The 26,063-nt window shown below is 47.9% G+C and overlaps 2 protein-coding genes across 8 annotated transcripts; both read right to left on the bottom strand.

Moving 5' to 3' along the window:
* Nucleotides 1–231: 231 nt before the first annotated feature.
* BUB3 (BUB3 mitotic checkpoint protein) lies at nt 232–13,615 on the bottom strand. Of its 4 annotated transcripts, none has more exons than XM_066238781.1 (8): nt 13,364–13,509; nt 12,898–13,092; nt 12,304–12,373; nt 10,410–10,561; nt 7,586–7,744; nt 5,815–5,992; nt 5,348–5,564; nt 232–1,903 (listed from the first exon to the last, which is right to left on the bottom strand). In XM_066238781.1, exons 2-8 carry the CDS (start codon nt 13,090–13,092, stop codon nt 1,852–1,854), a joined length of 1,023 nt encoding a protein of 340 aa, XP_066094878.1. In that variant the 5' UTR covers nt 13,364–13,509; the 3' UTR covers nt 232–1,851. The 4 variants fall into 4 exon arrangements, with proteins under 4 accessions (XP_066094878.1, XP_066094877.1, XP_066094879.1 ...); XM_066238780.1 differs by lacking the exon at nt 13,364–13,509 and adding an exon at nt 13,516–13,615 and having other exon boundaries at nt 236–1,903; XM_066238782.1 differs by lacking the exons at nt 232–1,903; nt 13,364–13,509 and adding exons at nt 2,807–3,147; nt 13,516–13,615.
* Nucleotides 13,616–17,461: 3,846 nt separating this feature from the next.
* HMX2 (H6 family homeobox 2) lies at nt 17,462–25,807 on the bottom strand. Of its 4 annotated transcripts, XM_066239375.1 has the most exons (4): nt 25,676–25,695; nt 21,184–21,273; nt 19,455–19,723; nt 17,462–18,558 (listed from the first exon to the last, which is right to left on the bottom strand). In XM_066239375.1, exons 3-4 carry the CDS (start codon nt 19,720–19,722, stop codon nt 18,005–18,007), a joined length of 822 nt encoding a protein of 273 aa, XP_066095472.1. In that variant the 5' UTR covers nt 19,723; nt 21,184–21,273; nt 25,676–25,695; the 3' UTR covers nt 17,462–18,004. The 4 variants fall into 4 exon arrangements, with proteins under 4 accessions (XP_066095472.1, XP_066095471.1, XP_066095475.1 ...); XM_066239374.1 differs by lacking the exon at nt 21,184–21,273 and having other exon boundaries at nt 25,676–25,807; XM_066239378.1 differs by lacking the exon at nt 21,184–21,273 and having other exon boundaries at nt 17,462–18,483; nt 25,676–25,807.
* Between the last annotated feature and the right edge of the window lie 256 nt (nt 25,808–26,063).

The following is a 26,063-nucleotide window of genomic DNA, read 5'->3' as shown; positions in this document are numbered from 1 at the left end:
CAGAACGGCCAAAGAGCAGCCCGCAAACTGGTGTCAGCACCTGGAGGCCCTGCCCTCGTGACACTGAGGGTGCAGATCTGAAGTCCAAGCCACCAGATTCCCGAGGCCACTCTTCTGGCCGCCGTCGCACGATCCCTCGCGTCCAGGCTGCAGGTGCTCCGGGGGTGACGGACCACCCACGACATCCAAGTCCACCTCAGACCCCACCCCACAGAGTCAATGCCATGAAGCCACACAAACTGCACCCTACATCATACCACCTCAAATAAAACTCTCCCACTCTTCACCCAGGCATTTTCATATATGGTTAACAAACTTTTATTCATGGAGAAATATACACAGGAAATTCTCAAGGATGGATATCCACCAATGTTATCTTCTAGTGTAGAATTGTGACGATGCGATTCATTTCTTGCATGCTATTACCTAAATTCTTCTACAATGAATATACTACTTCTGCAAATTATTAAATGCTTATTGAATTAACAAAGGTCACATGTCCAGTGCACTAGATACTAAATGCCTCTATCCAAAATTATATTGAAAATTATTTTGAAAAGGTAACTGTCTATATCATTCAATAACATCAAAGTGACCCAACATTTACACATCAGAGTAAACAAAAAGATACGGTCCCTGCTCTTGACAGAATGTAGCAGAGGAGCAAGATGTGCACAGGTAAGAATGTTAAAACCCCAGGCACACGAGGAGCTACCCAGCCGACAGCAGGCAGCGTTTCCTCTGCACTTGGAGAAAGAGCACACTCATTGTGACCTGGAGCCAGGACGGAGGGCTTCATGGAAAGGGGGATCCTGAAAGTACGTAACAGGATTCAAAAGAAAACCGAGAGAGCAATTCAGAAAAAGAAACCCCCTGAGCAGACACAATCTGGGACTCAACAAGTGTGTCTGAGTAACTGCGAAGCAAACCCCCGGTCCTCAGTAAAAGAATCCAGTGTTTTGGGGAGAACTGGGAAAAAGTTAAATGCGGCACGGGGTGGAGATAATGGGACAGAGAATAGACTAGGGGTCGAAGAAATTTGGGGAAGTTGGTTAAACAAAGTTACAGGCATTTCTTGACTTCTGAGCTCACAAGCTCTTAGACTAATGCACACTAGGTCCCCTGTCTAAAGGAAGAGACCTGGTCTTATCTGACCTGGCTCCTTTTCCCTGTAGAGACAAGTGCAAACCAAAACACTGGGAAATATCGAGCTGAGTGCCAAAGGCAAAACAATACAGGGCCTGATTGGCAAGGTCACTGGGTAGCGGGCTTCAGTCCTTCTCCCAGGAACTAGATTTTCCCCAGAGCAAAGAGAACCTGTTCATACAGCCCGAGTTTCTACATGGCAGAATTTAGAGCCAGATACAAGTGCCGCCCAAACACCCCCTTTCCCTTGTCAGAATTCCTGGTAAAGGTCAGTCCCACCCCACTCCTCCGGGGACACCTGACAGTCAGCAGCCCCTTCCTGGTGACTGGAAGCTCTGGAAGCAGCTTACCTTCTTATGAAGTGACAGGGTTAGGTGAGCAATGGGGAACACCAGAGGGTCACATGATAAAAGGAACAAGAGTTTTTAAAGTCCCGTGTGGTATAGCAGTCTGTTCAAATTAGAGGTGGCAGGCATTTCTTACAAAATCAGTTCAAGAGGCCATTATAACCAACATTTCTTTAAAAAAAGAAAAAGAAAATAAAAAAGAGAGAAAGCAAACAGATAGATGCATCACATGTACAAAAGGCAAGTCATGTTTTATAAATCTTTTCTCTCGTATACATACTGTATTGACCTCTGTGTGTTCTGGACCAAAGTTCAAATGTATTTCATACTTGGGTCACTGCTCCAGGAGACGGAGGATTTAGGGCACAGACTGGAGGCTGTTGCACTCCCCCAGATGGGCGGAGGGGACCCTTTAAGGCGGTGGGATAGTAGCAGTAGAAAGAAAAAAAGATAAACATAAGAGACACTTAAAAATTGAGAAGAAAAATTAGGTACAGGAAACCAATGAAAACACTAAGCTATTATTACGTTTGGGTCATGTGAGGAAAAGGAGGCTACGATCACAACAGACACACTGAAGCAGAGCTGGTCAGCCATCTGCACGGGCAGCCAGGAGACACGCCTGGGTGAGCCCACACGATGTCAGGGGACAAGAGGACAGACCAGCTTCCCCACGCACCCTCAAAAGCAGGTCCCCAACATTGCTTTAATTTAGTCACCTTTTATGATATTTTATTACTCCTCTTTCAGTTAAAAATTTTAAACTTATGCTCTGTCCTTAACCAAGTGTTTCTGACTTTAAAAAGCACATCATACTAAAGAACCAATACCATCAGTTAGTCTCCAGCTATTACATTATTTACCGTCCCAAGGGCTTTGCTTTGATTTAGCTTTTGATGGGTAAGTACAGGCGGTGGTCTGTCGTTTGGCTGTGTGTGCGCATGAGGCTGCATCAGCACAAGCATGCCCGTGCCATGTGAGCTCAATGGCACTAGGAAATCTGAGAGTGCCGTGCCAAAGGGCGCCGTCAGCCACCCCGCGCTGTGTCCATCCTATAAAACTGCATGGTCGGCTCAAGGGCCCTGCTGACCCAGCACGAGGGCATGAGGGCAATGGCAGAACTCCCACAGATCACTTTATCCAGGACTGCATCCAACGTACACCAGAGCAGACAGAATGAAACGAGGCAGTGGGAGCCTAAAGATGAAATGTCACTCCCTCCCCAGGCCCGTGATGATGGGAGCTCTGCTCTACAGAAGCCTTTTTACGAAGCAAATTATATTAATTACCAACATTTAAAAACATCCAACATATAAGGATTCGGAATCTCTGATTTATTAGACAGCATGAAAATAACAGGTTCAGATTATTTTACAAAAAGAGCTCAAGCTGTTCAGGAAAAAATAACTGGGCTCGCTGGGAAAAAGACAACTCTTCCGACTACTGCACAGGGACACCAAGACTCCTCATCCTACAAAGTCGGCATGAAAGGGTGCAGACAAGTTACGTGTGGGACAGAAAACAGAAATCCACATACTATAAGCAACGTGTCCACAATGACTATAATGCATCCCTTAGGGGACAAGAATGGATTTGTAGGAAGGAAAACAAAGCTTCCCAAGAGAAACCACTCTCACGAGATGATTAGGTGGACCTGCAATGAAGAAAATACATTTCAAAAGATGGATTCAGACTTACACTAGGTTTTCACTGAAATACTTAAAAATAAGACCTTTCTCTGTATCAAAAGAATTTAAAAAAATACATTATGGATAAAATAAATGTCAGTAAAGGTCCAAGTCCCTTTCATACCACACATTTGCACAGAAATAAAAGTGAAAGTTTGACAACAACAGTACGATTTGGAACCACCTAGAACAGGCCAAGCTCAGTTCGTGCTCTGCTGCTGGGCATCACATTAAAATGAATCTCATTCTCACTGTAATTCTTTTCTTTTTAACCTTAATCACCAGTGGCTGGGCAACTGAAATGGACATGAGAACTATATAAATGTCAGAAAAATATGTAAACCTCATTAATGTTTCCAAAAATTCATTTAGAGATAGAAACAGGTCCAAATAGATGCCTGTCTAAATGTACTGCAATTACGTTACAATTATTTTTCCAAATACACAGATATGCTCTGTCTTTTCTCAGCTCATTACTGACTCAAACAATTTGCCCTTCTGGGATCAATTGTTTGCTAATAAATAATTGTTTACAGTCACAAATGATGTTAGGAGGTTTTCTTATTAGTTTTCCTTCTGCACCCTAATAAGATTGAAAACTAGCTGATTCCCAAGAGTCTAACCTTAACCTCGCTTTGTTTAACAGCCCAGGAAGTGATGAACCATCTGCTTCAGAAAATAATGGTCGGCCAAGAGGAAATATTGTTTAATTGTAGATTAACCTCCTCGTGAAGCAGTCTGAAGCAGCTTCAGAATGAGCAGCTCGAACCAGCAGAAGAAACACGGTGCAAGAGCCTTTTCCTCCACTTCAAGACCAGGGGGAAAAAAATCAAAGGGGTTTGTATTGCATATATTTATTTACAAACATTTGTTTCTATTGTGGACACAAAACCATCCAAGTCAAAACTGATTCTCAAAAGTGTAGCCACTGTCCTCCGACTCTGTCTGCCCGAATACCTTTAATGCAGCAAGTCATCAAACCATTTATGTACTTAAGAAAAGTGTTTAAAAAAATACTAATAAAAGCCTCTTATCCATTTTCAGGTTTTTATAATATTAATATTCTTCCATTCCTTAGTTCATAGCAATAAATTCACCATTAAAGAGCATGAACTGTTTTAATGTCCTCACATGGCACTGCAGTAAACAAAACCTCGGTAAGTACATGGTGACTTACAAGTTCAAAGGAGAAAGAACAGCATGAGCTCAAAATGGCTGGCCAGGACAAGGGACAAGAGATACAGAAGTGAGAGAGCAAATGCAAACACAGCCCTTTGCCCAGCGGGCTGCACAGGCTGAGTCTTTTCTCAAGTCAGACCTATAAAAATAATATACCTGATACTGACTATTCAACACTCTGCCTCCTCTCCAGGGTTCAACCAATTCAGCAAGGGTGCTATTCCATTTTAATTCCAAAAAATAGAGGAATCCTGAGAATACTCAGTTATTCCATAAATATTTATTAAGGACTTCCTACAAGGTGCTGGGTACACAGGGACAAGAAACAGGACAAGACACAGTGGGTTGATATTTTATGGTTTAACAAGTGCCCAAGTATTCATTTTCCCTTAAGCCAGGTACAGGTAATTAAGTAAAGAGCTTTGCCCTGCTGGTCCCCCAAACTAAATGGTTCTTCTCTGTCAACCAAGAGCAAACGACATCTATGAAAATTTCAAAACTAAGGAAATTTGCTATTTCAGGCAAGGCCATATTACTCTGGGTTTCCAATAAAACCTGGAGGTCATCCACCCTGTGTAAATATTAAAGAAACAACCTCTGTGGAGAGGACAGATTTTTGGCAGTTCAAATTCTTAAATATCTTAAATAGAAATTGCTTAAATAAATTATTCTTGAATTCCTCAACTTAATTTCCAAGCAATGAGCAATAATAATTCCAGAGATTCAAATAATAGTGCCTATTCAAGAAGAATGAGAGTTTGACATTCTTCTCTACAAAACAACTAGGCACAATTTTATCCATCAGACGTCTATCAACCTACGGATATTGAAAGCTTGGGAGAACAAGATAAAATCAACTCCGACCCTACAGTCGGCTGTAATATCGAGCAGGCATCAACAATGCTATTCATGAATCTAGAAAAATTAATAAATCCTGGGTTGAATGCAAGAAAAGGCTCAACTACAGGTGAAGCATACTATACTCACTTGGGTTTTGTTTCTGCATCTGTCACTTGGCGAATGAAGATACCATCTTCGGGATGTTCCGTGTCGTCCATCTCATACATGTACGATGATGCTATTGCAAGGGTGGTCCCATCGTTACTGAAGGCAAGCGAGGCGATGCTGGTGGGGTACCGATGGAACTGGCACAGTCGCTTCTTGTTAAATGGATCCCAGATATTTACAAATCCATCAGAACCACCTACACGGAATTTTGAAAGTTCAAGTGATCTTTTCAAAGCAGATACAGAAATAACCATTTTCTTCACAAATTGTTAAGATCACAGAAGTCAGTTTCCCCCAAGAAGTATACTGTATCAGATTCCCCCCCCCCAAATATCATAAAAAGCAAGCACATTTTTTTAACGCTCTACCTAAGTATAAATTTCTAGTGTTCAACAGCAAAACTGCAATTGTAATGATGAGAAACAGGTGAGCATGCCATACTTTACCTGTGGCAAACGTATTGTGGATGTTATGAAAGGAAATGGCATTGACTGGGTAGATCTGCTCAATATTGTTTTCTTTCAGTCTGTGACACTTGAAGGCATACTTCTTCTTCTGGACCTCCGGGCTGGGGTCCAAGTACTCAACTGCCACGCGACCTTCAATAGAGCTCAACACATAACCCTGTCAAGAGGGAATCCGAGAAAGCTGAAAATGGTGAATCCAGCAAGGCACTAATAACTCAGATTCAACCCATACTACAGAAAGATTATTTCAGAAAGGAAAGATAGAACGGTCTGGTTTTAATCAAGTGCTTACACTATACTAACAGAACTAAACTAAAATTTTAAGAATACTGACTGGCCAGGCAGTGGCGCAGTGGATAGAGCATTGGACTGGGATGCGGAGGACCCAGGTTAGAGACCCTGAGGTCACCAGCTTGAACCCAAGGTCACTGGCTCGAGCAAGGGGTTATTCAGTCTGCTGAAGGCCCGCAGTCAAGGCATATATGAGAAAGCAATCAATGAACAACTAAGGTGTCGCAACAAAAAACTAATGATTGATGCTTCTCATCTCTCTTTGTTCCTGTCTGTTTGTCCCTATCTATCCCTCTCTCTGACCCTTGCTGTCTCTAAAGAAAAAAAACAAAAAAAACCCCACTAATTCTTGTTTCATTTAAAAAAAAAAGGCTATCGTCACTTGTTTACGTACAAGTAAAAGATAAGATAAATATGAAATTTGTATTTTTCCTTTAATTCTTCAAGGTATGAAAATGATTTACTCCTGAAAAACTACTTATGAAGATGAAAAGAAAATTAGTAAAATCTTACTTTTAGTTATACTTCCATTATAAACTGAATACACTCTGAGAGAAAATTTTAGATATAACATAAAAAATATTTATAAATGCAAGCATATTTTAATCAGTGTTCAAATCTCTGAAGTTTCACGTAACTGCAATACCTTATCTTCAGGGGAAATTTCACTGTTTGGGAGGGGAAATGTGATCAGCAGTTGGGATTCTAGCCTTTTAAGGCAAAGAACCCAGGAATAACTGACGTAATTGCCTCAGCTCCATGACCTCTGAAGGACAGCCATAAGATTCCAAGATATCAGCTGTTTTTAATGACTTTCCTCTTACAAAATCCTACCGCAGCTGCCCACCCCGCCAACTCCCCTTAGAACTTGAAGGATCTGCGGAGAGAAGGGGCTCTCTACGAAACAGGACCGCTTGTCTGGCAAGGATGACGGAAGGGTGACCCAGCCTGTACACCCAGAGTTAGTCACTACGTGGGGGCACTGCCTCTCTAACCTCAGAGGCCGTCTTCTAAAACACTCCCAATCCTGCTGCTAAACTCACAAAAACTGTGTTAGCATCGGGCTCACCAAGAGAGAAAGAAAAAAGAAAGAGCGAGAAGAGCAATGCCCAACCCTTCATTTCCAGAATCCAGTCTGAGTTCTCAGGTTTGTACCTGAAGTACCTGCAAAGCGCCCCTTGACTCCTGCCTGCCTGTCCAGCAGCCTGAACCAGAGACCCAAACGCCCTGGCAAATTACCCTCTGTGAACATCAAGGTCGTCTCTAAAATTGGGTTAACACACAATCTTTAAACACAAGAATGTCAAAAACATACCTAAAAAGTTCTAACTCGCTACTATAGAGGAAATAAGTAAATGAAAGGCCAGGTTTTTAAAAGGCAGTGCCCAAATCGTGACTTTGTGCACTCGTGTTATTTTTCCAGCCCCACGCGGACAAGGGCGGGCGGGCGCGGGAGCACCTGCTTGTTCGGGAAGGCGCGGATGCAGCGCGTCTGGTACTTGAGGCTGGACTCGCGGCGCTGCTGCACGTAGCCCATATTCCGCAGGTCCCACACCAGCACGCGGCGGCCTGCCGTGCCCACGATCAGCCTGTCTCCAGACACCGACAGGGTATACACCTTTCAGGAAAAACCAAAACTTGTCAAAACTTGCCTGAAAATGGCATTTTGCCCCCAAATAAAGTCCACTAACCATAAAACCATAAAAGCTGATCAGGTTCCCAAACACAGATACTAAATTATTGTTTACAATAATTAGTTACATAAACCAGCTCATTCACATGAAATAATAAACCCAAAAGTCTTAATACTGAACCAAATATCACATAATGTACATTCTAATTAATTTGAAAAAACACTTTTGAGACTTAATTCTCGTTACTAAAACACATCTTTTGTAACCTTGTTTCACTTAATGACAATATAAAAGAATAGAACATACTCAAAAAGGAAACAATAAAGCCAAAAAACAATTCAAGATGCCTTTCAAGGGGCTTCTGGTTTTTCATTTTCAAAGTTACTTTTCTCTGACCACCTTTTGGAACAAGATTTAATGTGGTAACTCTAACAATCCTGCCTTTCTCAGCTGTCACATAAACAAACAGCCTTTCCAGGAAGGGCAAGGGAGCCGTGCTAATTAGCTTCTGAGCTGATTTGGTGGCATAAGAACTCAAAATTAAAATAGTGACCTGGCATATGACAAAGCAAGTTCTTGTACCCAGACATCACACTATACAATCGGGACAGAATTCACCTTCAGGAAAAATTTAAAAAGCAGTTTCACCCATAAAAGTGTATTTTCCCTTATAAGGCCATTTTTCAATATTTAAAACAACTTTCACAAAAACTCCTTCATAATAAATCATAAAATTTCCTACACACAAGGACTTAAAGTGGTTATTTGCAAATATGGTTTTGGAGATCAAACAGATAGCAAATTCATGAAAATGGTAGTAAAATATATTTTCCTGATCATATTTTTTTTTAATCTTGACTTCCCATACAAAACTGTAGCTTCAATTATTTCTGTTAAAAGCAACTCTAATTCAATCTGATTCAATATTTTAAAACCTGAAAAATCATTATAAAAAATGAAAAAGAAATATAACATGGTAAGATTATCTCATTAGCACATTAAATCATATGGCTAATAATCACTACTACCTTAACTACATAACACCAGGCAAAAAATAAGTTAGGGTTAACAATGTAACAACCCACTAGTCTCCACAATCTGGCCTTAAAATTCAACAACTATTCTGACTAAAGGAAAAATAAGGAATTAAAAAGATTCAAAACAGCAGATCTAATATATTTAAATAAGAGAAACTAAGATTTACCAGTTTACTCAGAAAACAAAATGTTTATATAAAAATAGAAATTAACCTAAGTCACATGAAACACCAGACTTAAAAAACACAGAATCCAGAAAGAAATCAATTTATAGCAAGCAGTACAATCAGATTGGAAATTTTATCTTAAATCTTTATACAGGTGACACAAGATTCTAATAGTGCTTTCTATCCCCACTGATCATAAATCAAGTGAAACCACTGTCATGCTACTGACTAGGTATATACATTTATCAAAGGCAGTATTAAAAAAAAGTGACATAATGAACCTTGCTGAACCAATAAGCAGCTTGATTCAGTGTGGCTGTCCATTATATGATATTCTGTCAGCCATTTATCACAGCTCTTAACATGTTACATACAACCATAAATCAAAACGAGAAACAATGCAATTATTTTATTCTGAACAAAGGTCTTGCCAGGAGTAGATTCAACTATGAAGTGACAAAAATAATGGCTCTTTGGCTGCACTACAATATATAACGATGGCTAACAAGAACTGAATAGTATATTTACACTGAGGAAATAGACTCAAGTGAAGGATACCTTTAAACTGCTAAAACAATCAATCTTTAAAATTAACTACCACTTGATAATAGTCTGATGAGGATACAGCAAGAATGCTCAATTACACTTCCACTGTGCAGTTCAAAAGGTTAGAATAAGACACAAGATTCAGTTTTAAGAAGCGTGGTTCACTAGAGCTTTCAAACTACCACTGCCAGTATTAACAATAAACAAGTAATCAGGGAAGGCCAGGGAATACAGGCCACCTTTCTCACTCGACTTGAAATGAGAGCCCATTTCACCATCATCACAGTCAACTTGATGAAACCTCAGGTCGTAGATGAATGAGTGACGCTCGATCCCTTTCTGGTTTGGGCACGTCAAGCCCAATTTAAGGCAATCAAACAATCTTTGCTAAATGACCTCGCTGAAAATTTCAGTCCTGGGATGTAATGCATTAAGAATAAGTGAAAATTTCTTATTTAAGCTAGTGCTCTCCAGCACAAACCTAAGTGAAAGGAAAAAGTTGACAAAAATAAGTTTTCCTTTGCATCAAAGTATTTCTATGTTATTTGGGTTTGTAAAATATACTCGTCAGGTCTTAACCTATTAATACCATATTCATAAAGCATGCATCAAATCACCCCAAGAATCATTATTCCTTTGTGACCACTACTCACAAAAATGAGGGGATCAGGGAACATGCAGATACTCCAGTACTTTCAGCCTTGTGTATTGTGCATTTTCATCAATGAAATAAGAGTTGGTTTTGCATCTCATCTACATACTCGGACAACTTTCTTTGTCATTTGCTTTTCTGATGTTCTTGTTTAATTTTAAAAAATCAAATGCTTCTTTTTATTGCTTCATATTCACTTTGAAACACCCCCTAAATTTTGTGAGCAGTCTGTTATATAAAAGCCTACCTTCTCAGGCTGAGAGAAGGTGCCAGCATTACAAGGAGTTCTAGGATCCCACAATTTAACTGTCTGATCCCAACTCCCCGTAACCATCACATTTACTTCTGGACAGTATTCGACACATCTGATAGGGGCATCATGGGTTCCAACAAGATTTTCTAGAGGAAAAAAAGAAAACTAGTTTTACTAGTTTGCTAAACAAAGACTCTTCAAGTGAACAATGGAAGGAAACACTCATTCAACTGAAATGAGTCCACTTCCACCAACTCTAAGGAAATGTCTGCATACAGAAAATTTCTCCATGACTACAAAAAAGTCACCCATTCCTCTATGTTCACCTCACAGTGCATAGTTTGATTCACTGGCATGTTACATATCAAAGGCTGACCTGAATTTCATATTACATAAAAATGATGGCATATCTGTTACCTTCCTCACTTGATTCTAGATTCCTTTCAAAAGAGAACCATCTTTAAACTGTAGTTCTGATTCTATCTAATGTAGGTTCTAAAATATGGTCAATGCTCAAGAAATACTGGCTGAATGAACAAATGAATGGATAACTCTTGTCTATGGATCTCAATAAAACACACATTAAGTCAATGCTTATAAGAAACTTAATTAAAGTGGCAACAGATTATCTGAGATCTGGGGATGAGAAGGCATAGAGTCTTAGGATTAATCCACTGAGTTTTCATGATGGGTCACATTTCCAGTACATAGTTTCTTTCCTTTCAATTTCAACTCTTCACTATCTCATTCATTCATTCATTCACTCATTCATTCATTCAATTAACCTCTAGCAAATGTTTACTGTGTAACAGAATCTATGCCAAATGCTAAGGATAAAACAAAGAACAATATGTGGTCTTAATCCTCAAAGAAAAAAGGTATCTTTTAAGAATATATCCTTTAAACAACAACAACAAAAATCTCCCAAGTTTGGCAATGACCTTTAGAGAATAAACAGCTAATTCCTTTAATTACGGTCTCCAGCATTGAAAATGTTTAAGTTTGCTTTTCAGTGTTTTCTTTCCTCCTGTTTTTCAACAAATAGGATGACCTAAACCTACAAAGTAACTTATTCCACAGAATAAGCTGACAAACAAAACCAAACATCTGCAGTTTAAGTGCCAAAGACAAAGTGGCTTTCCTGCAAAAGCCTCTTCTAATTAGGTTATTCTGTTCCAACAAAACATTGTGCCCATCCTCTATCCATCTTCCCACTGTCCAACTCTTCATCTAGCCATACCTCTGCGACTTGCTATCTCCTTCAAGGACATCTATATCTAATATATGCATATACCCCCCGCCCTAAAGAAAAGGGGGAAAAAAGCCCTGCTGCAGAGCTCTGTGAATGTGGGTTCCATCACAGTCTCTGCTCTGCACCGAAGCCACCATAACAATTTGAGTAAGTCATTTCCTAGCTGCCTCTAAGAAATTACTAACTAAGAGAAAATGTGTCATCCTATTATTCATTCAATAAATGCAACAGAATAAAACCAATCTTCCTTCAGTCTAAATTAAACTGGCTTCTGAAAAAGACAACTGAAACATCAGCCCTGTCCTGGAGAAGGGGACCAGCTGGAAGTGCAGTCCACTTCTGAGGAGAAGGTAATGGTCCAAGCCTTAAGTCCCCTTCACGTAAATAGTGCAGATGGAGACCAGAAAGGGTTTTACTAAAAATAAATAAATAAATAAATACGTGCGTACTATTTTGTGATTGGTACCTTAATAGTTTAACCATTGAAACAAAAAAAAGTCCTAAACATAACCCATGTTTGCTTGAGTCTAACCAACTTAGGAATTACACAAGTCCAAAACTCCTCCTCCTAACTAAACACTTAATACTCTAGTACCCTGGCTGAGAAGACAATAACCTGATAAAAGGCCACGTTACCTTGATCAGTGTTCAAATCATGCATTTTCAACTGATGATCTAATCCCCCACTCCAGGCATGTGTTGGATCCTACAAAATAAAGTTCCAAGTCATTTAAAACGTACAGAGCTTTAGACAGTGTTCCAAAATTGCAGTCACCTGTTGTTCAGCTTATGCTCGGGATGTACACTGGGCTTAACTATTCACTCCAAACAAACAAGACACACACAAAAAATTAAGCAAACTGAAACTACACCCAGGACGTTAAGGAGGAACAGTTGAGTAAACAGGCATTCCTACTTAATAGTAAGTAAGCTTTCCTTTCAATAAGGCGGCCAACTTGTACTGTCTGGTTGCAAATTTCAAAATCAAACTGTCCCTATGTCAGGACAGTCTGCAGGGTTATTCGACGCCACTTTTAAAAGGGAGACCCGAGTTTTGGACGTTTGCAAGTTCCCCGAGGGCAAAACCCAGCACCTGGCTCAGGGCCATTCAGGAATAAGTAAGGAGCTGTGCAAAGAACCCCGCGGTCGGAAGCCTCCGTCCACCACGGGAAGAGGGTCGCCGTGCCCCCGGGCCAGCGCCACGGCGGGACAGCAGAGGCGGACACCTACGTAGAAGGCGCAGTCCAGCACCGCGCCGGTGTGCTGGTACTTGAGCCGCATGGAATTGGCCGGCACATCGTAGAGGCGCACCGACGTGTCCCAGGACGAGACCAGCAGGAACTGGGAGGTGTTGGGGCTGAACTTCACCGAGGAGATGCCGTCCTCGGGCGGCTGGTTCAGCTTGAACTCGTTAGAACCGGTCATCTACAGAACAAGGCAACGGTCAAAGACCCCCCCCAAAGGGGACGGAGTCCGGGGGCTCGGCTGAGGAAGCCTCCCAAGGGAAGGACCAAGAAAACTTCGCAGACAGGGCCTCTGCGCCTGCGCAGAGCCTGCGAGCCCACCAAGGTCCGGACGCGCCCCCCTTCCCCGCCGCACCTGACACGCCCCGATCCGCACCGCCCCAGCTCCGCACCCCGAACCCCAACCCCAAGCCTGGCCCGCCGCCTGCTTCCCCCGGCGCGGGCTCTCGCACCCCGGCACCTCCCCTGGGGCCTGCAGCCCGTCTGCTCCTAAAATAAAACAGCGATAGAGCGAGCCCGATTTCCTGCGGAGGGCTCCGCCAGCGCCGGGACCGAGAGGTCCCCGGAGGGTCCGCTTGTGCGCCGCGCCGCCTCTGCCCGCTACCTTGAGTTCGGCTCAGTATCGACTTGACCGCCGCTCACTATCCCCACGCTACGCTCTCGGCGCTCGCGGGCTAGGAGAAGTAGGCGGATAGGAAGCTACGGCGCATGCCTGCTATTGGCTGATTTCAAACGCCAACGTCTTAATCTAAGCAGCCGATTGGTTCGCTCTGAGGCCGAGCGCCAGTCAACCCGGTCATCCTCTTCCGGCTCAAAGGCGAACCGCGGCTTTTCCGATCACGTGGTTTCGCTTTACCGCTAGGTTGAACACCCCCCCCCGCCCGTCTGAACGATTAAAAACTACAACTCCCAAGGCGCATCGCGCCAAGACGGCGTTCACGCCCTCTCGGACACGTGTGCGGCTCGCTGGGAGCTGTAGTCTCCCTGAGATCGATGCCCTGCCAGTACTCTGAATGCTGGGACAGATGCTCCTTAAGGGTTCGACCCTGGCTCCCTTCCCATCTGAGTTTATCTCACAGACACAAGAACCCCATTTTGATCACTACTTCTATAGAGCTAAAGTTTCTCCCTTTCACTGGCTGAAGTTAACCAAAAATTGAAGTGGAGAAGGAAATATTTACTCTAATGAATTTTATTATTTTGCCCTGATTTTTTTCTTATTTTCCTGGGGTTTGCCCTATGAGCCAGGGTGTCATGTTTCCTATTGTCCTAAGATCTATTAATCTAAAAGAAATTCATCCTTGATCATACTTTCCTTTCTATCGCGTCTTTCCAGAGACATTTGAGTGCCTCCTGTGTGCCAGGCCTGGTGAGAGGCTGGGAAGATGCATTGGTCAGACCAGTCCTTGCTCTGGAGGAACTCCCTGTCCAGATGGATGGACAGACTGGGAAACAAATAAGTTGCAATAGACATATGTTAAAATGGGCTCTTAAAATGACAGCTATAAGCTTCACCCTGTCCACCCCACCCCTACCTGAACAATTCCCTAGAGTGTTGAGCTCAGTCTGCTCCACTTTCTGTTTCTAGAATCCTCCACAAATAAGAAAATCAAGAAGGTTGCTTCAGTAATAAATAATTTGAACTCTGTAAAAGAAAAGCCATGCTTAATTTGTAACTAGAATGCTGTGACTCAATTACTCTTAAATATCAAAAACTCACTAAAAGTGTTCAGTATAATCCATGCTATAAACTCTTTTTCACTATCTTTTGTGGAAAAAAAAGAAACTTAAAAAAATTTTTTCCATTGGTTTGAGAGAGGAAGAGAGGAGGGGAGAGAGTGAGAAGCATCAACTCATTTCACTTAGTTGTTTCATTTTTTACTTGTGCACTCATTGATTGCTTCCAGTGCCCTGACCAAGGTCAAACCAGCAACCTCTGGCATGCTGGGCTGACGCATTATTCACTGAGTCACCTGGCCAGGGCAGAAAAACAACAACAACAAAAAACCACAAAACTTTTTTTATCATGTAACTTTGTATGAAGTAGAGAAAATTGTTGAGTTTAAAGTGTTTTACTTTTATTGCACGTTAATAAAGAAAAAAGCTTGGTCTTTAATGCAATCTCAAACACTGACTCGGGTGCACATCTTTTTCTAATTCTTGGCACAATAAATGCCCCCACAACCACCCTTCTCCCCACTATATTGATGACATCACCGCTAAAAGGTCAGATTCTTGCTCCTCCTTCTCATCAGTCCTCAAAGAGGGTTCTCTATCTCTTCTCTTTCAGTAAATTACTGGCTAGGTTAAGAATTTTAAAATGCAGTGCCTTGCCTCCATTCCAAGTTTGGCTAAATAATTTTATCTCCAAATAATTTTATTTGGTTTCCTCTCCCCATTGCTTATTTAATTCTATTAGTGTTTTGAGATTCTGAGCATGAATTATCCACTAATAAAATCTGAGTGTATTTCATTATCCAATGTGTGTATGATTCAGGTCTTTCTGGGCATGCAGTTGTAATCAGACTCGATTTGAGTTTTAAGAAACGTCTATCTTTTAAATCCAGTTTAGAACCTGAAAGGAGGCCAATGATTTTGCTGATTATTCAAATGAATTGATAGTCTTGAGACAGGAAATCTAGCCACAATGAAGTCTCGAACAACATTTTAAATCTTAGCGCAAAGTTGTGTGTGTATATGCTTAGTCACCTGTAAGAGACAGGAATTGCTAGAACCTTATTACAGTGTTGGATTCCTTTGACTGCTAATTTCTGGATTAGTGAAATGAGGAACATGATATGATAAACTAAAATCTTAAAGGCAAGATTTTGCCGTTAAGTAACTACAGTGGCTAGAGGAAGCCACTTTCTGTAAGAGAAGTCTAAGGAGGATACAGTGAACCGATAATTTTAAAACTATTATCTCTTGGGGGAAAAAACCCTACATACTCTGTTGAAATGCAGACAAAAATGATATGCATGAAATATTCCTATACAAGTAATTCCTTGAAAACAATTTGGTTATTTCTGCATGGAATATTCAAATAGCAACTTTAGAGGAAAGAAGACGTTAAAGTGAGTCATCTGGAGAAAGAGAAGGTCCTTGAATTAAAATATGTGTATCAAATAGATCAGAAGAGAATGGATCTACCATCACTTTTGTTTTCTCTCTCTGAATATCAAATATTTAGCATAGTTCTCAGCAAGTAGTAGGGCCCAGTAAATATTTATTGAATTGAATTCACTTGGAATGAAATAAATGCAACTGAACTAACTTAGCAGTGGCGAGTGTGTTCTTGGATCACATCCTTTGGATGTCACCTGGAAATAAATTGTGATTTTTATAAAATCTAATGTGAGAAGAATATATATATATCATCATCATCAAAACAGACAAGAGGCCAGGCATTTTAGACAGAATATTGTGGGTAACTCAGACGGTTGACAAATATCATGTACACTTTCACAATGTGCAGACTATGTCCATGCTTCCTTGGAGATAAGATCGGGCCTGCGCACTGTGGCTCCCGGCACCTTTGCACCCGCTAAGCGGGAGCCCCAGGGACGGAGGACGGAGGACGGAGGAGGAGGACCCTGGCTGGGGCTCATCCCACTTGACACCAAACCACAGGCCTCCCCTAAACCCAGGCACCCTTTTCTGATGTTTTACGAGGAGCAGGTGGCTGCGCTCTAACATTGCTAGACAAGGGTTTGCACGATACTCGCGCAAGGTTATTCCCTGGGTGCCGCGCGAACCGCAGGTGTTGGGGAGCAGAAGTCCGTGGGTGCGCGAGCCTCGCACCAAGCTTTCATCCAATGCGAGCGACCATGTGCTTGCCGGTGAGCTGGCCATTTAGTTACGTACGATACAAACTATAAACAACACCAACAGCAAGTGTGGGAGAGGCTCCTTCGCCTCCCGCGCTTTCTTTGCTCGTTCTTTCGCCTCAGATCCCTCCTCGGCCGAAGTGCCACCTTTCCGCTCCCAGTCCCCGCGCCGCGCGGACGCACAGCTGCGACGCCGGCCGGGAACTGGGCACGGCTGCAAGCCTACAACGCTAGGCTGGGGAAGAGCAAAATGGGCTCTGTACCTGCTCCGGGAAGCGCCGCCCCACCTGCCCTACGCACCCGGGAGAGGAAGCGAGTGTCACAGGTTGAGCCCAGTCGCATGACGCCCTGCTGCGGCCAACCCCGTGAAGATCCGGGTGCGGGAAGATGCTCGCTCCGGGGAGGCATCCGCTTCAGCAGTGAGACTTGCCTCCCGGCTTCTGTCCCTCTCGGTGCCGGTTCCGGGACTGGATAGGCCCGGGGGCTCCTCAGACAGTTGCGGGACTGAGCATTAGGGAGAGGTCAGGGGGTGCGCTCCAGCCCACACACTGCCGGAGTCAGCATCCAACCTTTCGTCCCTGACCCCGGCGCTACCCCCCACGTGCGCCAAGCCAGCCCTCTTCCAACACACACCCACCAGCCCCTCCACCCCAAAACGAGAAGACCTTCCACGTGTCTGCACGCCTGGCAATTAATGCCACCAAAGTTAGCAACGATGCTTTAAATGTTTTATTTATTTTTTCTTTAAAAATATTTACAGATCTGAAATCTCCCCCTTTCATTCCCAGCCATCCTCGGGACGAAGGAAACGAAGAGGCGTTGAGATCACTGTCCAAGGCCACCAAGGACTGGCGTGGACGACTGTGTGTGCAGGTATATATACAAATGTATAGCAGGGCAGTGGGGAGAAGAGTGTACCTCGTTTTGTTGGTGTTTTCCTTTTTTTCCTACCAATCAACGCCGATGAGGCCGAAACTCCCTCTCCTACCACCTGAGGACATCCCTTACAAAATGGTTTTCAAAGCATACTGGTTTGTTTGGGGTAGAAAGCAGAAGATCTGGTTTGAGGAATGCCGATAAGTACCCGAAACAATCAAAACAAAAAGTAGGGCAGAGGCCATAAATAAGAGATAATGAATACACATGGTGTATTTCTTAATATTTCTGGCAACGTGCCGCCGTGCTCCGGAGCCCGGGAGGGCGCAGCGCGTGCCAGGCTTTCGGGCAGCGGCAGTCGCGCAGGGCGGCGCTAGGCCGGCGCTCCGCTCAGTAATCAAGCTTGTTGTAGAGGTTGTAGAGAGGTAAGGCCGAGAGATTGCTGCCCGGGTAGTAGAGTGGCGTAGGGAAGGCGAGGGAGCGCGGCACTGGCACGCGCAGGAGCGAGCTGTCCCGGAACACCAGCGGCATTCCCACCAGAGTCTGCGCCGACGCGTGCGCCATGTTGGCCGCCTCCAGCTCAGCCGAGAGCTGCCGCTTCCACTTGTTGCGACGGTTCTGGAACCAAGTCTTGACCTGGGTCTCGGTGAGCTGCAGGCTGGAGGCGAGGCAGGCGCGCTCCGAGCTGCTCAAGTAGCGCTTCATGTCGAAGGTGGACTCGAGCTGGTACACCTGGCTGCGCGAGAAGACCGTGCGCGTCTTCTTCTTGGCGGCGCCCGCCTGCCGCTCCGCGCCGCTGTCCCGCGGCCGCTCGGACCCCGGCGACGGCGATCCCGCGGGCAGGAGCCTCTCTTTCTCTTCCTTAAAGTCTGGATGCGAAGGAGAAAGGAAAGGCGTGTGTTGCGAGCTCGCAGGCCCTGCGCCTCCGCTACCCTTGGGGGTACCTGGGGAGTGAGAACAGACAGACAAGGAGGCCATGGAGTTGGGGACCCTCGGAGAGCCCCAGCTCTGGCCCGGACCAGGGGGTTGGCGCGCTGCCGCAGCCTTGGTCCCACTTTCTTTGGTCCCAAACCCTTTCCTCTCGCTGGAACCCAAAGCCCAGCACCCGGGTGTTTTTAAAGCAACAGAGAGATCCAGCTAGTCTGGGTCTCTGTGCTCCCATTTTCATGAAAGGACAAGTGGCAACACGGGAGGAGGTCTAGAGGGGAAACATTAGCATTATTTTAAAGGTGATTTTGCCTTTTAATAACCGAGCTGGAAGAGTTCCGCGAGCCTTATAGGGTGGCATCATTTCCCATGCCGTTCGTTCGGAAGTCAGACTAACACGAGGCTCCCCTTCGTCAGATGTTGTAAAAAGGAAACATCTCTGAAAGGCACCATTGTCAATCATCTTGGAGGGCTAATCATTCCGAGAAGGAGGAGGAGGAGAGGGAGAGACAAAGAGCGAGAGACAGAGACAGAGAGTGCACGCGCGCTGAAAGAAATTGCGGTGGAGACAAACGGACCGCTCAGACCCGACGTTCAGACCTCGTGTTGGGAAAGTATCAGATGTGCTTAGGGGATATGGAGAGCAGCCCGTGTGCGGCCAGCTCGTGCCCTGCCCGCTAGGTTACACTCTCCCTCCAACCCAACCTTCCCGCGCCAAGCCGGGCTCGTGCTCCGGGTCTCCTCCCGAGCAGCCGCAGGGCCGAGGAGGCAGCACCGCGCACTCGTTTCCTCCCCTCGAACCCGGAACCAGGGCGGCTATGGCTCCGGCCAGCGAGAGCCCGACGCAGAGCCCCGGCGCAGCTGCCCCCCGTAGAGCTCGCTTGCAGCCGACTGGGCGGCTTGCGATCCTTACCCAGGCAAGGGAAGGGGATGGGGGGGTGGTGCTTGGGGCCTGGCTCCTTGGGGCCGTGCGGGTCTGGGCAGAAGCAGGCGGGTGTCTTCCAGCCGTCGTCCGGCTCCTCCTCCTCCGAGGACACCGACAGGCTGCGCTTCCTGGCGGGCCAGCCGGCCGACTCCCGCGGCGCCTCCGAGGGGCCCCCGCCCAGGATGGACTGGATGGTGAAGCTGGAGACGCCGCTGGCTGCAGGACATCGCTTGCCTGCATCTTCCTTGCTGCCCATCCTGGATTCATAAGAAATCGGAGGAAACCAAGAACTCCCTTTAGAGATGATCTGAGTGGAAGGTGGTGCGGGCGGGCAGGCGGTAGGGAGGGGCGGGGAGGGGACTCAGGGGGAGGGGACGGCGAAACTGGCAAGGCGTCCCCGCCACGCAGGGGACACGCGGGCACGGGACGGCTGCGCAGGGGTCCTTGCCCGCCGGGCTCTGGGTGCGCCGGTCCGGCCCCAGCGCGAATGCCCCTTCTTTGCCCGCCAGCTTTCGGGGTCTCCGGCTGCGGGAGGTGGCGCGGCCTCATTTGCATAGAGGTTACCGGGAGGTGGCCAATCGCAGCGCCGCGAGCGGCCCCGGAAATTTTCAAAAAGCCCAGACCCAGCAAGCAGCTCCCTGGCACCCAGGAGCGCGCAGAGCGCCGGGCGAGCACCTGCCGTATCCAACCGGGAAAAGCCGGGGCCGAAAGCAGCATAGATTCCAGCCCAGGTTCCTGGCCTCTACTGCGGCTCTGACCGTTCGGGCCTCAACTCCCTCGAGGGACAGCGACTGTTCCGGGCTCCAAGCTGGAGTGGCCGCCGGACTCTTCCCTCAGGCGACAGGTCCTCATGCCCTTGGAAGAGCTAGCGCTGGGAGATCCAAGACTCCCCCAGACTCCCACCTCTTCTCGTCTGGGAGAGCTAGCGGGGCTGGGAGCCCCCAGACCAACGAGCCCCGCGGAGGAGAGGGGTGGAGGGGTGGAGGGAGAGGGAGAGCATGCGCCTTGAAACTGTTGCTATTCCCGAGAGCCTGGTTCTGCAGCCAGGAGCAGACCATTTCCACCCTTCCTGGCCTACAGACCCCACCGCGGCGTGATCATGAAGAACGTAGGTGGGGCTGGGAGTTGGGTGCCCTAGATCTTGTTTTAAGAGATCCCGGTTCAAGTCCCAGCACCACCATTTACACGCCGCGTGAACTTGGACAGTTCCGGTCCCGAACCAAGCTTCATTGCCCTCATACACGAAATGAACTCTAGCACCCCCCTCCTATTTTGAGGATCGCCTTCAAGTAGAAATGGAAAAGCCCCTGAAAGCCTAGAAGTACTAGGAGCTCATAGTAGGTACTCTGCTGACCTTTGTTGAATAGGCCACGGCCACCTCCTGTTCCATACGTGATTTCACGGTTGCTGTTTCCCGCCCCACCCCTTGGCAGATACTGGAGAACACTTAAATTGCTGCAGAAACAGAAACACTTAGCGCCGGGGGCGGGGGGGAGGGAGGGATTCGGGTTAAGAGTTGAGGGGAGGGGACTTGGCAAAATCCATTCACATCTCGACTGGGTGACTCTGAACAGGAGTCACCTCCTGTTACTACTTAAACTTTCTGAACCTCGGTCGCCTCATTCCTAAAACTGGGGGAAGCAATGTCCTCCTCGCAGAAGCCATGTGAAGTCAGTGTCCAACTCCTAGCCGCGCAAGCAGTACCCGCTCAACGAACCTGCTTCCCTCCTTGTCCGCACAGGCCCCTCTGAGCCCTGGCTCTCGTCTCCAATTCCCAGATCAGTTGTTACTGGATCTGGAATCACCCCTGCGGAGGTAAAACGATTGGGTGCATAGTTGTCTATACTAGCCTGGAGGAAACGAAGGTAAGGCGAGGCCCCAAGGCGCTCAGCAACCCCATCTCTTGGGTCTGTGGCCTCCGATCAATCCAGCAAAAAGCCGAGCCCCGCCTGTTCCCCACACGAGCAGCCAAGGGTGAGAGGAGACTCTGGAATCAGTCCCCGCCGACGTCCAGAGGCTGCACCGTGACGGTGCAGTTCCCTGCTTGCCCGCGCCGCGCCCAGGTTATTGAGGAGAGCGCTTATAATATCATTAGCCGCCGTGAGTTAGCGACTGCAGCCCTGCCAGTGGCAGAACCTCTCCCTACTTAACTCCACGAAGGCTCGTTAATGGGCTAATTGATTAGGAGTTGGCGGCGCAGCCGGGGCAGGGGCAAGCGAGGGAGCCAGGGCCAGGGGCTTTGCGCCAAGGCCGGGGAGGCCAGCGAGGGGCAGGTGCCGGCCTCCGCCACTGCATTAACCTCTTCAGGTCTCGGCGGCGGGGTCGAGACACATTACAAATGGTCAGCTTTAATCATGGTGTCAGCTCATTAACCCGGAAGGACCTGGCGCTGAAATACAATCTGTGTGTCCTCCTCTGCACCGCCACAGTACGGGCCACATTGCAGCCACTCTCACGCTCCGGTCTGGTTGAGGGGTACAGGGGAGGTCCTTGCACCCACCTGCAGCCTCTCCTCCTTACCAGCACAAGCAGCCTAACTGGGCACCGTCTTCTGGCCTGGCCAAGGCAGCCACCCGGGAAACTGAGCAACTCGACTGGGGAAACCCGCCACCCACTGGGGAAGAGAAGGATTAGGGGAGGAGGAGTTGGTTGAACCCTTCTGGGCTGGTAAATACTCGGTGCCGGCAACCAGGGACATGAGGGGAACATCCCATTATTTAATCCTCACAGCAAACCTGTGGTGCAGATCCCTGACTCCAATGTAAAGGTGGGGAAACTGAGGTTTAAAAAAAAGTGACCAGGCAAAGCAGAGTAACCAGTACTGAAGTTCACGGTTGTTGCACTGTCAACACCATGCCCTAGGGAAGGGCCCAGAGGCAGGGAAGGCAGCGGCGTGGAGTTCGGGGAGGGTGTGTACAAGACTGAGGGAGGAGCCACCCTCTCAGGACGAGGGGGCGGGGCCGAGGGCCCCGGGGTTGGCTTCTCACAGGGCAGGCACCTTGCCAGACCGAGGCCAGACCTTGGGGTGGGATTTGGAGAAGCAGCTCCCAAACCTGAGAGCGGGAGGGACTTGGGGACTGACCCTTGGAGCTTGACTTGAGGACTCTAAGCTAGGAAACGACCAGCCTAGAAGCCCCACACCCCCCCCCCCACACACACACCGCCCCAGGCTAGTTTCAAAGTCAAAGGAGCCATCTGCCCTCTTCCCCACCTGCTCGCCTCTCCCACACTCACTGACACTCTGGTCTACACAGAGGCACAGAGGAGCGCCACAACCAAGTCTTGCGCGGCCTCCTCCACCCCTGCACCCCACTTCCCCCACATCTTCAGAGACTCACGCTTTAAGTATGTAGCATGCGCGAACCTGCATAAAGGCTTACACACACACACATTCAGTCAGCAAACGTCCGCTGAGCTCCGACTAGCGTGCGCAGCGCCCGCCCCTACACCAGGGAAGTGCTGGCGGGCGCGGGACAGAGGCGGGAGACCCTGCCGGGGACCGGAAAGCCTGCTGGCTCTGCAGCCCCACGGACTCTACCCGCCTCTTCTGCTCGCCTCATCGGGTCACTGAAGGGTCTCCCGCCCCTCCTGCACTGAAGAGTGGTCACACTACAGGGGCTGGGGGACCAAAACACGGTCTTCCCGTCATCCCTTTGGGCATCCTAGGGTCCCCAAGACTTCACCGAGAACGCAAAGGCCCAGACGTCCTTTCGTGGGCCCAGCGCAGCTGCAAAACACACTCCCAGGAGCCCTGCGCTCCAGGAACCACCCCCCACAGACAGACACCGGTCTCTCTGCCCTCGGGTCTGGCTGTCCCTCAACTCCGCACCGCCTCCGACCCCACCCTCCCAGTCTCGGAGAGCTCCGCCCTCCCTCCTCCGTTCCGATTAATAGCCTCCGTTCTGGACCGTGGCCCCGCCTCTTTTGGGGGATGGGATGGGACGCCTCCACCCCACCCCCACCCCCTGGGAATCAGGCATAACCGGGGTCCAAGGAATGATAAACTTTCTGAGACTGAAAGGACGCTTAAAGTTTAGGTCTGGAGATTATACCACTGCTCAATATTAAAGCGGCCCAGAGCAAACTTGCCGAGGAGGCTAATAAAAATTGATCCCCTCTGCTCTGCAGCAGTTGGGAAATAGGCTGGCTGAGCCGGTAATAGTGGAAGAAGGCTCTCTCCGAAATGACAGATGAAGTCATAAACAAGTTTGATCTTGGAATCAAGCTTCGATAAATATTAAACACAGTCTGACACCCCCCCCCTTTACGCCAGTGGATTATGATATATGGCGCGTCCAAACTTTAAAATAAGGAAATACCAGAGAAAATGATCTCAATAAATTTTCTAAGTATAAACGTTGATTATGTTTCGATTTTCATTCAAGGGCCTCTGCTGTTCGTTCTTTGGTGCAAATGACATCTCACAATAGGCTTTTGGGGAAAAGGGCTCCCTATTTGAAAAAGAGAGCCCCAGAGGTGTACAATTTATGTAATCTGCGGCTGGAAAATGAATTGTGTAATTTATTGTAAAACAGAAAGTCCTGAAGATTGGATCAGCATAGCCGAGTCCTGACACCCACCCCCCACCCCACATCCATCAAGTTCCAATTAACAGCCTAACCAGAGAGCTTTAATGGGTTTCCAATCTAGTGGCCTGATAGACTCATCAATTCCTCTGGGAGAAATTAAGAAAATCGACCGCCCCTTGGCGACGCAGTGTCATTCCTTTCTGCAACTATATGTCAAATTAAAAACACAATTAAAATTTAAACTGTTTCAATCAAAGGGTGCCCTGCAACCTATGTTTCACTTAATAGAACTTTGATGAAAATCTGATGCGTGCACTCCATCACCAAGGGGGGGCGAGGGCAAAGAGGGAGCTCGGGGGAGAAGGGGATTCTCTCTATTCCTCTAAGACACTAGCTCGGGCGAGGCACACCAGGTGAGCCCACCTCGCCGCTCCTGGCTCAGTGACGGGCACACGTTCTCTGGAAGCTCTCCCACTCGCTGGCTGTACGACTCGCCCCCAGCTCTTTTTTCTCACCATCCACTGCAACCAGAAAGGATCTTCTAGGAACCCCAGCGACCCAGATTTGGGACAGTTTCACCCCAGGGACGCGGCGTCAGTAGCAGCTGTCAAGCAAGAGACCTCGGCGGCACCGCCAGTGTGCACCGCTGGGGGTTCTGGGAGGGGCAGCAGCCTCCGCTGTCCCCGTCTCGCGTCTGGGAAAACTGCCCCGACCAAGGAGTGAAGTTATTCCGCATCCTGCAGGCAGAGGGACGGGAAGAAGTCCCAGGCGGAGAACTGGACCCCGGTGGGGGCTACGGCCCTGCGGCAGGCAGTCTGAGACGCGGTTCCCAGACGCTGCCGCTCCCGCTGGACAAGGTTTCAGGATGCTTCCTCAGGAGAGGCATGCCCGGGACCAGCGCGCCCCCAGTCTCAACTCAAGACCCGGGTCCGAGGCACCCGGCAGGGCTCCAGAGTACAGTCAGCCTCGTTCTCTTCGAGGCCCTTGCCTTTCTTCCGCCACCGAGACAACCCACAACCTCTTGGAGGTGAAAGGGTCGACATCTGCCCCGCGCACCCAGACCCGCACGCTTCCAGATGTGCGCACAGATCGCTGGTACCCAAAAGCCTGGGAGGGTCTGCAGGCAGAGAGGGGGCGGGAAGCCAGAGGAGGAGCCGCCTGGATTGCTCCTGCTGGGCCTCCTTGTGTTTGTGCCCAGCCCCGCGGTGTCCCCTGGGGCTACCCACCTGCGTTTTGGACCCCAAACGGGGATTTCTATAGGACTCACGGTTCTTGCACCCTGACCTCGTCGAGGTGGCCCAGTAAAAGACGTATTTTCCTAGCGCCTCTGTGGAGTCGACGTTTGGATCGCTATGGGAAATGGCCCCCTGCATAGGTCAGTGGGCCTCAGGGCGTGGACAACCTCAAGAGGTGGAGCAAAATGGAGTCTTCGAGGCAAACAGGGGCCGTGCCTGGCAAAGTCTGCGGCCTTCTAGGACCTCCCGAGGGAAGTTCAGGCGCCCAGTGCGCACAGAGAGGCGGAAGCAGAGGCATGGTCCGGCCGGGGCAGCCCAACAAGGGGCGACCTCTCTAAAGCTGCGCACCTCTTTGGGCCTCCATCGTTCTGACCCCCACCCCCAGCGCCCAGACCCTAGGAGGCCCACCAGGCATCCTGCAGAAGAGAAAGCAAACCCCACCGACCTTCTTGCCTCCTCTTCCCCCAGCTGTACCCTCCAGCGTGCACTCTGGGAGCCAGGAGAGGAGAAGGTTCTGGGCTTCTCGCGCCTGGCCTCGGGCTCTGGCGTGCCCGTAGCTGGCCAAGGGAACGTCCCGCCTCAGAATAAGGACCCAGTGGCGGCGGCGGGGGGGGGGGGCAGTTTATATCTGTCTTGCTGTTGTTTGATGTACACACACTTGCTCTATTTACTACCAAATAAAAGAAATACATCTGTGTTGCCAACAGAAACAGCGCGCTGGCTCCGCGGTCTCCCAGGGCCCAGAGGCGCTCTCTAGTGCTCAGAGCCCAGAGCCTGCCCTGTGGGGCCCCTAGCTCCCAGTGAGGCCCAGGCCTACACGAGTGTGGTGGTCC

Source organism: Saccopteryx bilineata, chromosome 7, assembly GCF_036850765.1.
Source record: "Saccopteryx bilineata isolate mSacBil1 chromosome 7, mSacBil1_pri_phased_curated, whole genome shotgun sequence".
NCBI lineage: Eukaryota > Metazoa > Chordata > Mammalia > Chiroptera > Emballonuridae > Saccopteryx > Saccopteryx bilineata.
This window is presented reverse-complemented; position numbering and strand designations above follow the sequence as displayed.

What these genes read in the sequence shown, in the direction of transcription:
- BUB3 (XM_066238780.1), bottom strand. Translation starts at nt 13,092, where the DNA reads ATGACCGGTTCTAACGAGTTCAAGCTGAACCAGCCGCCCGAGGACGGC. An exon ending in GCGCCTTCCCGAACAAGCAG is followed by an intron (nt 5,993 to 7,585) that starts GTGCTCCCGCGC and finishes CCCTCTTGACAG; the next exon opens with GGTTATGTGTTGAGCTCTAT. An exon ending in GATGCAGAAACAAAACCCAA is followed by an intron (nt 1,904 to 5,347) that starts GTGAGTATAGTA and finishes ACCGCCTTAAAG; the next exon opens with GGTCCCCTCCGCCCATCTGG.
- HMX2 (XM_066239374.1), bottom strand. Translation starts at nt 19,722, where the DNA reads ATGGGCAGCAAGGAAGATGCAGGCAAGCGATGTCCTGCAGCCAGCGGC. An exon ending in CATCCCCTTCCCTTGCCTGG is followed by an intron (nt 18,559 to 19,454) that starts GTAAGGATCGCA and finishes CTCACTCCCCAG; the next exon opens with GTACCCCCAAGGGTAGCGGA.